At 37.0% G+C, this 10,823-nt stretch overlaps 1 protein-coding gene across 1 annotated transcript; it reads left to right on the forward strand.

Moving 5' to 3' along the window:
• Nucleotides 1–24: 24 nt before the first annotated feature.
• LOC127415694 (uncharacterized) lies at nt 25–9,128 on the forward strand. The gene is made up of 4 exons (XM_051654515.1): nt 25–156; nt 1,464–1,825; nt 2,341–2,543; nt 5,326–9,128. The coding sequence occupies exons 2-4, from the start codon at nt 1,486–1,488 to the stop codon at nt 5,431–5,433; spliced, it is 651 nt and encodes a 216-aa protein (XP_051510475.1). The 5' UTR covers nt 25–156; nt 1,464–1,485; the 3' UTR covers nt 5,434–9,128.
• Nucleotides 9,129–10,823: the final 1,695 nt, after the last annotated feature.

The raw sequence follows: 10,823 nt of genomic DNA on the forward strand, positions 1-10,823 counted from the left end.
GTCCAACACAAACAACTCGAGCTGCGGGCGCAGAATGAAAGCGGAGAGAGTCGGTGTTAGTAAATAGACCAGCGTGTACAAGCGTGAAGACGGAATAAAACAGTACTGATACAATATACGGAATAAACAGCACTTGACAGACACATTTTCGCACTGGTGAGTGTCTAAAGTTTATGTGACTTATTTGCGACATTCATTTCTTACTTTTCTCAGTTGGGACGTGATTTGTGCTTTCATACTTAGAAATAAAAAGAACTGAAGTGACTGTGTCAGTTAGACACAAACTTCTTGTGATGGTCTATGAAAGAAAATGTTAAATTACAGAATGAAGAATGATTATCACAACGCACAGAAAAGTATCAGTTTCATTCCAAACTTTAAACAATCAGTTGTGCTTATTCAAATGTTCATGTCTGTCTGAACATTTCAGCTACATTCAAATGATGTTGTATGTGTTTTATTGTGGTATTACTTTATGATAGGTTATGTTTTATTTTGGTTTACTTTGCTAGTTTTCTTAATAACATATGCCCATATTATAATACCTTAATAACTATCTGTTGACATAATTACTTATTAATTATTAATATACTTATAAATCAGTATCCTTTTATATTTAACTGTTCAGCATTTTGAAATGATAAATGATCTGCTGCAGATCTCAAGCATTGTAAAGATCTTACAAGTCTATGCATGCCAGAAAACTGTTTATAATGGATCAGTTTTACTAAATTCACCACCCACTGTAATTGCCCCAATTATATTAAAACATTCTCATTGTAGAGAATCAGTGCTAGACAGAGATTGATTGGTTGATTGTTTGTTTTGATGGGGCTGATTTAAATTGTACCAGTTTGTTTTCTGGGAAATATAATATCAGCCACGGCATACAGAACACCAGCACAGGCCTGAAACTTCCCCTTATTTGCATGTGAGTGCTTTGAAACGCTGCCCTTTCACGTGCTGGTGGTTTTGCTTGCCACTTGCCTATCTTAGTCATCATCTCACAGTCCTTTGATTCCTGAAGTTGCATTTTGCATGCTGAATATTCCTTGTTAAAGCAAACCAATATAAATATAATGACTAAAACTTATTTTAGATCAGTCTCGTTATTAATTGATCATGTGAATATGTGTACACTCACAAAGATACATTGTTTTTATCAGGTCAATTGTTCCAGGACTGTATTGATAAGATGTTTTGCTTTTGAGCAGGGTGGGCCATTTCTAGTCAATATTCTGGGAATATTTTAGAAACTAGAAACTAGATTTCAATCATTTCCATGTCTTTTCCACACCTGGAAACCACAGTTTTAAAATTCACTGATATAGCGAGTTTTTCCTTAACCAAAGGAACTCTGAATCTAGACACAAAAATTCTAATTTCGCATAATAATTTGGCATAATCCTGACTGATATCTACAGGGGTCTTGTCACAGCATGACAGTCTGTGCTGTATTTCAGGGCAGTTTCGGTGACTCCTCTGATGGAGGATGAGGAGGATGAACAGCTTCCTCACTGCTGTGAAACACCATTAAGAAACAAGAGCACAGAGAACAGAGACGCCTTGCGTCGAGAGGTGGGACAATCGACAAACCGACACGGACGTTTTGAAGACAGATTCACTCAGACTGCGAGCTCTGTCCAGAACTCAGGGAGAGCTGGAGATATGGCACCATTCCAGAGGTCTGAAGCAGAGACATCATCACGTCCCTGTGGAAATGTTGATGCCAGGACTGCATTTAGGGCTAATTGTGGAACTGGGGGCTGTGCGTCACTTACTGCGACCCCAGGGGCTCCTGAAGAGCCAAGAGCACTTTTTCATGGTAAAGAAATACAATGTGCATCAAATCCATGCTTGTGAGATTATAATTTGGTTTCTTTAAGGTGAAGTGTGTTATTTGTGCGCCACTAGTTTCAATGAAATGGAATTGCAAAAATAATGACTGTTTTCAAACAGGTTTCCCGAACACTCCCCCGTCTTCTATTGGTCAGCCAAATAGACTGTCCCGCCCCAAATTCACACCTTTGGAATACTCTAACAAACAGAGCAATGTTTTGAAAGCGCCACAGAGGCACAGTGTTTACACTTTATAGGAAAGTCATCCTACGATTGGCTTACTTATAGTTGTCTCTGCATATTAATATGAAAAATGAGAAAGTATTTTAACATTCCAAAAAATTTAACACTTCACCTTTAAATTTGTTTTGCAACTAAATTTAAAAATGTAACTATCACACAGACAAACTGCCTTGAGCAAAATAAGTCAAATTGTTGCTATTTGTTGAAGCAATTACAAAGTTTAAAGTTAATAATTCATAAATGTTTTCCATCTGTAAGGAAATGCTGGGTTTCGAGCCCACTTCCCTGCCCTGTTCGAACCCGTCCCGGATGGTACACCAAACACAAGAGACAGAGCGGTGGATGAAATGAGGCAAGAAGAAAAAGAAGATGAACCTGAGGGGGGGATTAGTGTGGAGATTCAGATTGGACGTAAATTACGAGAAATGGGTGACCAGTTTCAGCAGGAACATCTTCAGCTGGTAAGAGTCATTTCAGATCAGACTAGTTCAGATTTGTTTCTTTCCCTCATGCAAGGCTGAACTCTTGCCATGTGAATCAGATGGGGTAAAACATTTCACAGGTGTTTTGAGACTGGTTTACATTGCAGTGGTTATTGTCATGATGTGAAATGACATCATCGTGTGCTGTTATTTCTACTGCATATGCAAATGCTCAACCGATGACATCCTTGGTTTACTCTTCTCAATGCTCTGTTTACTCATGACATGTTCTTTTAAATTTGTTCAGATGACTTAACAAAAGTTATACTGTATGAAAATACATAAGCCTTTATCCATTATATTACACACAGTTGTTTGTCAGTAAGCCATTTTAATCGCTTGATGCGTTTACGTATATAGTAACATGAGAGTTTGCATCAGTATCCAGTCAAAATTAAGTTTTGGGGTCAAATTCATTTATTTTTAAAGTGTTTTTCAAGGAAATAACACACTAATATACTGTAGGACAGTGGTTCCCAACCCGTTCCTGGAGGCCCCCCCAACGTGGCACATTTTGTATATCTCCCTTTTCTGACACACCCAATTCAGGTCTTGGAGTCACCACAAACAAGCGGATGAGTTGAATTAGGTGTGTTTGATTAGGGAGATATCCAAAATGTGTAGTGTTGGGGGGCTTCCAGGAATAGGGTTGGGGACCACTGCTGTAGGAGATACATTTGAAACAGTGTTAGAAAAAAATATATGAAAGATGGCACATTTTATCATGTAAATATGACCATGTGAGGAGTCTTAGAGTGTTTTGCTATAGAATATTTAGGTTAATATACATTAAGTGCATTCAAGGTATACATATCATCAGTTTATGCAATTCCTGGGAATCAAACCTATGACCTAGGTGTCGCTAACGCTGTGCGCTACCAGTTGAGCCACGTGAATGTGTGAAAAATATTAGAGATATTCTGTTTTGAAAAAAGTGATGTAGTTAAATTAAAATGACCGAAGCAGATGAAGACGACAAGGTTTGATTCAGTAAAGTGGTGTTAATGTTTGAGAGTTACCTACATTTACATTGATTCATTTAGCCACTGACACTTTTATAGAAAGTGACTCTCTACCACTGCATTAAAGGGATTGTTCATCCCAAAATGAAAATTCGGTGACCCTTGTGTTGTTCCAAACCCATATTAATTTTGTTTCTTCAATGAAACACAGAAGGAGATGTTAAGCAAACATTTTTAGCTTCAGTCCCTATGGACTTTTATTGTGTTTGTGAGTGGGGGAAGATGCAATGAACATTTATGGCTGACATATTTGTGTTCCATGAAATAAAGATGGTACTATCCCTTTAAGTACCATAGGATAAATGTAGATCTGTCGAGACTTTCAAACTATGCAAGTTGAATTTAGCTCAGCCCTGACTAGCTGAAGTTTGTGTGTGAGAGCTGAAAGAGGATGTGAAGTGTGCTTATACTCCAGGCTAAATTTAGACACTGACTCAAACTCCACGTCAGCCTGCATGTGACAATGCTTTCAAATGGCGGCTAAGATAACACCGTTTGTTACGCCCTGTGTATATAGTAGTGTGAAATGCCGAACGCGTGTATCTGAGATGGATTAATTGACGTACAGCCCGAAAATGTCCATGTGCTTTTAATAGTTTATGGAAAATTTGCCGGCACGAGTTCAGATACAATTAAAAACTGAAACTTCATGTTCTTACGTATGAAACTCGCCCAAAGGCACTTGAATAATAATAATAATAATAATAAATAATAATAATAAAATTATATATATATATATATATATATATAAACCCTGAAGGATAAAAATATAGCTAAGAATTGTAGAGTGTGTCGGAATAGCAAGGTAATCTAAATTAAAGATTTGATAATTGATTTTAGCGCTATATAAAAGACAGTCGTTAATGTAATACACTGCAAGACTGAACTACAATTCCCACCCACAACTTAGCTGGATCAACTATTGATTGGACACTTTAGCTGTCCATCAATAGGGGTTTTGAAACCAAGCGTTAGGCGGGACACAGCACCATCCAGTGGCAGTTACTCGCCACTGAATTAAAACAGTTTTAACATGAAAAAGTGAACACTAAACAAAAATCTACACTATTTACTTGGTCTTATTGTGCACAAGTCATAATTTTATGTTATTCCAAAAAAATAAAATAAATAAAACGCTTGTCTCCAAAATCTTTCATCATCATGTAATAATTGCTCTATTTATTTATTTTAATTGATTATTAACAACAATAACATCAAGAAATCACGTCCATATGAACAAGATGAGTTCAAAACAAAAGAGGACAATATTACAAAACCCTTATACAGGAAGAAAAAATAACGAAGAGAGAGAGAGAGAGAGAGAGAGAGAGAGAGAGAGAGAGAGAGAGAGAGAGAGAGATGGGCATTGTTTTAGGCTACTGCTGTAGGTAATACAACTTTCTCTTAATGCCAAGAATTAACTCGCTAATTTAATGCCATTTATCATAAAAGTAATAAAGACTACAGCAGTAAATTCAGAGCTGTCTTCATTCTGGTATAAAGCGGCCACTTCTCATGATCAAATTACTTCCCAATGGTCAAAATTAAGTCAAACACTACAATTTGTTTTGTCGTTGCACATTCAGTTTCAGTCTGGATATGTCACCTAGCAGAAGTAAAATGGCTTGCAAATGCTTTTCACGCTGACCTTAAATTCCAACATAAATATAGGCCTTATAATGGATCTTTGATTAATTTGGTCATTTCACTTTTATATTTACATGTTTCTTTTTCTACAGTTCACTCAGCACCACAGGGGCCAGTTGGGTTGGTTCCACCTAGTAACATCACTGTACAACTTCCTGTTTCCACGAGAAGGGCCCCGAAATACAAGAGCCCAGAGATGAGGGGGCCACAGCACAGGTTCAGGACCCAAATGAGTTTCACGCAGCACTGCAAGACCTGGACTGTGCACAGATATGGATTATATGGCTCAAAAACAGTGTGAAAATGAAGCGAGTTGCCGCTGGTCTGAGACTTCCCTCCTTTTTCAACGAAGTCATTATCAGAATGGTGCACTGGGGGAAATGAGACATATTCTGCAGGTTGCATATCAATAGTAAGATATTAATATTCTGCCTCATGTTGTTTCCCCAAAACATCTTCACATTTGAGCGGATCTCGGTGCAGTGGATGCCTTAAAAAATCCCAGAAGAAAGAAACTATGCTGTGAGAACACCGAAGAGGTCCACAGAAATATATTTGTGCTGAAACTTCTACACATACTACACTCTGACACATTCCTGAACAGATCTGGATTGAGCTTTTTCTGCTGGTTCATCAGTGTTCTTGTTTGATTCCCATCCACGTGGCAGTTATCAGTATTATTGGGACAGAGTTGAAGCACTTTTTTAATTGGCAACAGAGACCTGTCGTCTTGACCAGGGCGTTTGTTCATCCATAGGCCAGTAACATGCTTCATAAAGGACTGATGCACAGAAATTTAAACAATGAATTATTTGTTGAAATGAAGACAAATACTTGAACATCAGGTTTTACTCTATCAATATCGAGCCTTTTCTAAAAGTGTTTGCATTTGAGAGGAATGTGAATTTTCTGATAAAAACATGTTGGAATTCCTGCAGAAAATGATGCTTTCTCATTAAGGGAGAATGTACCACAAATTATTCAATTCACAGGTGAAAAACATAAAAAAAAGCTTTTGAAAAATCAATTTGCCTTAATGAATTTGTCTGTTCTGTTGTCTTAAAGACTCCATGAATTCACTTGATGAGACATTTCATTCTAGAGAGCATTTGATTGGACTAAAAGATAGACACGCCCATGAGTGCAGGATGAGTCATCAATATTTTCAGGTTCATTATCCCAGAAAAGACTGTAATTTTTACATTTTATGTGTACACCTACCAGAAGTTTTAGTAAACTTTTAGTAGTACACTAGCTTATGAATTGTTTTGAAGCCACAAAATTCCAATTCCAACTTCATGTGGTCTTCAGGCTCTGTATTTCTGTTCTTCTGTCTCATATCACAGACCTTTGACATTTGATATCAATATGAATTACATAAATGATTTCTTTCAGGCACTGAGGTATTAGTTTAGATATCACTGTTGAAAACCTCCTGTAGTTGTAATTGGGGGTGAGATTATAAAATGTGCTTGAAGAGCAATACACCAAATCATCTTTTACTGTTTAACCCAAGCGAAAAATGCAATCACTAACATAAAATCTGCAAATATTATCAGTTACCCCCCCCCCCCTTTTTTTAAGTTCTAGGAAAAGTTGTATATGTTTGTAAATAGCGATCACTGATTATTGCAAAGATGATTTTATAAATGTAAATGTCTTAGAGGGAAAGTTTCCTCGTTCAGATGGCATAAATATGCTTTTATGAGGAGGACATGAAGGAACTCATGAGAGATGTAGATTTTTATCAGAACGCCCAGTGAGAAGGCCCAGTGACTGGCTCATGATTTGGTGTTGATGTTAATATTTTAGTTTGAATATGATTAATGATAAACTGGGAGATGATTTATTTTCCATATATATCTTTTTAAACTCATATTGTAAAGTGAAATGTATTTAAATATAAGATTAATATAAATGTAAGTTATGAAAATAGATATTCCATTTCTAGTTTCTTAAAGGTGAAGCGTGCAATTTCTGAGACACCAAATGTGATGGCAAAAATAACTAGATAGGTCAAGTTTGTCAAGAGAAACTTTGATGTTGGCTTGGCAAAGCTTTGTCTGAAAGTTTGAAAGTAGTTTTGAATGTTCAAAGTTTGATGGTTATACCAGAGATTATTTAGCAGAGATGGGCCACTTCCATTAAAATGAATGGGAGAAATTGGAATGCTTAACGGCAATCAAAGGTCAACAGATGTAGAAAAGAAGTCCCACCTTAAAGTTAAAAGAGACAATCACCTTTTAGATACAGACATCGCCTGTCAATCAACTAGACAATGCGCGTGTGCGTTAGCTTTACAAGCCCAGAAAATGAGGTAAATATGAGGTAAAGAAGCACAATTTATGATACCAGTGTTTTAAGATTTTACTACTGATTTGAAATATGTCCTTTGATCGTAATCTTGACCAACCGCTTAGCAGATTTCGTTCTTTCCCCATTCAAGTGGAAGCTGCGCTGTCATGACTGGAAATAGCCTCCTGAGAGCATTCGAAAGATGGCCGACATTGGACTGACTTGCTAGAAAGAATTTGGTTATACCGACGCTGCAGTAAGACAAGCAGTTAGCTAGATTGTCAGACTGTCACATAGTCAGATAATCCATCAGATAGACAGAGAAAAGTAACTTAAAGCAGATTAAAAGCCTTTTGTTTGTTTGTTTACATTTGAATTTTTGAACAGTAGGAGTTTGAATTAACGAGCATTCCGTTGGGCAGTTTGAACATTCCGTCAATGTTCAGAATGTTCTATGGGATTTTTCAGATATTTTATTGTCTACTTTTATTTGTCAAGCCAACATAATGATGGACACCTCCCCCAGTCTACCAATGGACAGATAAACAGGTAGTCCCACCCTGAACTCACACCATTGGTTGAGCCCATGTCGTTATGTCGAGCTGGTCAGGTAGATCCTCATTGTTTACACTTTTCAGGGAAATCATCCTGGGACAGGAGGAAGTATCTGAACATCAAAAAATATTACACACTTCACCTTTAAATGCTTTTTTTGTGGTACAATCAAAAAAGGTGCCTGTACTTTGCAGTTCACAACTTTATATAGTTTGCTTGCGCATTATTGATAAAAAGATATACAGTTTATGACATATTTAATGTTGTCTATGATTCCAGCATAAGACGAAACCTACAAATCATGTCTTATAACTTCCTCTGCAATTATTTCAAGACCATTTTGTTTCCTGAAAACATGTTCCACAAATGTGAATTCCAGTGCAGTGACATTATTGTCCTTTTGTTCTTTTGATGAGTGTGCCTGTTATATTTGTGTATTGGTGACAATGACACTTACAGACAATCAAACAGCTGAAGGTGCCTTAGAACAGCAGGCCAACAAAGAATTCATATCACCATCACGCTGAGCTTCAGTCATCATGGGTACACAAATACTGTCGATCCAAATGCTGTTAATGGTTCTTTGGGTCAAGGCAGACATGTATTACAGTTGGGGTGACAACCAATTTTGCAAATACCTCCAGCTAAACAACAGGGAGCTCGAACAGACTATCAAAAGATTTACGTGAGCACAATCTCGCCAACTGAACTGATTTTTGCAGGAAAAAGCTGCTGCTGCCTCTTTATCTGAAATGCCCTTTCAAATGCACTCAAAAAAACAAAAAAAAAAAAGAAAAGAAAAAGGAGTAAAAACTCTGTACTGTTTTTTTATTTTATTTGGAATGTGTACAGGACATTCCTGCTGGTTCTTTTTTAATCTTGCTACTTAAAATAATTTGATAAATGCACAATTCTCATATTAAATACTGTTATGAAAATGTAAGTAAGATGTTTTTTACATACATAAATGCTGTTATATAAATGCTGACACATTTTCTGCAAGATTTGCTGCATTAAAATATTTATGAATACTCATTTGAGAGCTTGTCTTGATTTTATTTCTGTGATTATATTGTATTACTATAATATAATTTAAATATGCATTATTAAATACTGTAGAAGTCAGAAGTTTACATACACCTTAGCCAAATACATTTAACCACAATTCCTGACATTTAATCATAAAACGCATTCCCTGTCTTAAGTCAGTTAGGATCACTACTTTTTAAGGATGTGAAATGTCAGAAAAATAGTAAAAATAATTATTTATTTCAACTTTTATTTCTTTCATCACATTCCCAGTGGGTCAGAAGTTTACATACACTTTGTTAGTATTTGGTAGCATTGCCTTTAAATTGTTTAACTTGGGTCAAACTTTTTGGGTAGCCTTCCACAAGCTTCTCACAATATGTTGCTGGAATTTTGGCCCATTCCTCCAGACAGAACTGGTGTAACTGAGTCAGGTTTGTAGGCCTCCTTGCTCGCACATGCTTTTTTTAGTTCTGCCCACAAATTTTCTATCGGATTGAGGTCAGGACTTTGTGATGGCCACTCCAGCACCTTGACTTTGTTGTCCTTAAGCCATTTAACCACAACTTTGGAGGTATGCTTGGGGTCATTGTCCATTTGGAAGACTCATTTGTGACCGAGCTTTAACTTCCTGGTTGGCGTCTTGAGATGTTGCTTCAATATATCCACATAATTTTCCTTCCTCGTGATGCCATCTATTTTGTGAAGTGCACCAGTCCCTCCTGCAGCAAAGTACCCCCACAACATGATGCTGCCACCCCCATGCTTCACAGTTGGGATGGTGTTCTTCAGCTTGCAAGCCTCACCCTTTTTCCTCTAAACATAACGATGGTGATTATGGCCAAACAGTTTGATTTTTGTTTCATCAGACCAGAGGACATTTCTCCAAAAAGTAAGATCTTTGTCCCCATGTGCACTTGCAAACTGTAGTCTGGCTTTTTTATGGCGGTTTTGGAGCAGTAGCCTCTTCCTTGCTGAGCAGCCTTTGAGGTTATGTTGATATAGGACTCGTTTTACTGTGGATATAGATTCTTGTCTACCTGTTTCCTCCAGCATCTTCACAAGGTCCTTTGCTGTTGTTCTGGGATTGATTTGCACTTTTCACTGCAAACTACGTTCATCTCTAGGAGACAGAATGTGTCTCCTTCCTGAGCGGTATGATGGCTGCATGGTCCCATGGTGTTTATACTTGTGTACTATTGTTTGTACAGATGAACGTGGTACCTTCAGGCATTTGGAAATTGCTTTCAAGGATGAACCAAACTTGTGGAGGTCCACAGTTTTTTTTTTCTGAGGTCTTTTCTTGATTTCTTTTGATTTTCCCATAATGTCAAGCAAAGAGGCACTGAGTTTGAAGGTAGGCCTTAAAATACATCCACAGGTACACCTCCAATTCAGTACACCTCCTATTAGAAGCTGATTGGCTAACTGTCTAAAGGCTTGACATCATTTTCTGGAATTTTCCAAGCTGCTTAAAGGTACAGTTAACTTAGTGTATGTAAACTTGTGACCCACTGGAATTAAAAGTGAAACAATCCGTCTGTAAATAATTTTTGGAAAAATTACTTGTGTCATGCACAAAGTAAATGTCCTAAATGATTTGCCAAAACAATAGTTTGCTAATATTAAATCTGTGGAGTGGTTAAAAAATGAGTTTTAATGTATTCAACAAAAGTGTATGCAAACTTCTGACTTCAACTGTATTTATTAC

The sequence above is a fragment of the Myxocyprinus asiaticus genome, chromosome 25 (assembly GCF_019703515.2).
Source record: "Myxocyprinus asiaticus isolate MX2 ecotype Aquarium Trade chromosome 25, UBuf_Myxa_2, whole genome shotgun sequence".
Classification (NCBI taxonomy): domain Eukaryota; kingdom Metazoa; phylum Chordata; class Actinopteri; order Cypriniformes; family Catostomidae; genus Myxocyprinus; species Myxocyprinus asiaticus.

Excerpts from the sequence above, each read along its gene's own strand:
- LOC127415694 (XM_051654515.1), top strand. The coding sequence starts at position 1,486 with ATGGAGGATGAGGAGGATGAACAGCTTCCTCACTGCTGTGAAACACCA. Across the intron at positions 1,826-2,340 it reads GCCAAGAGCACTTTTTCATG|GAAATGCTGGGTTTCGAGCC; the intron begins GTAAAGAAATAC and ends TCCATCTGTAAG. Across the intron at positions 2,544-5,325 it reads AGCAGGAACATCTTCAGCTG|TTCACTCAGCACCACAGGGG; the intron begins GTAAGAGTCATT and ends CTTTTTCTACAG.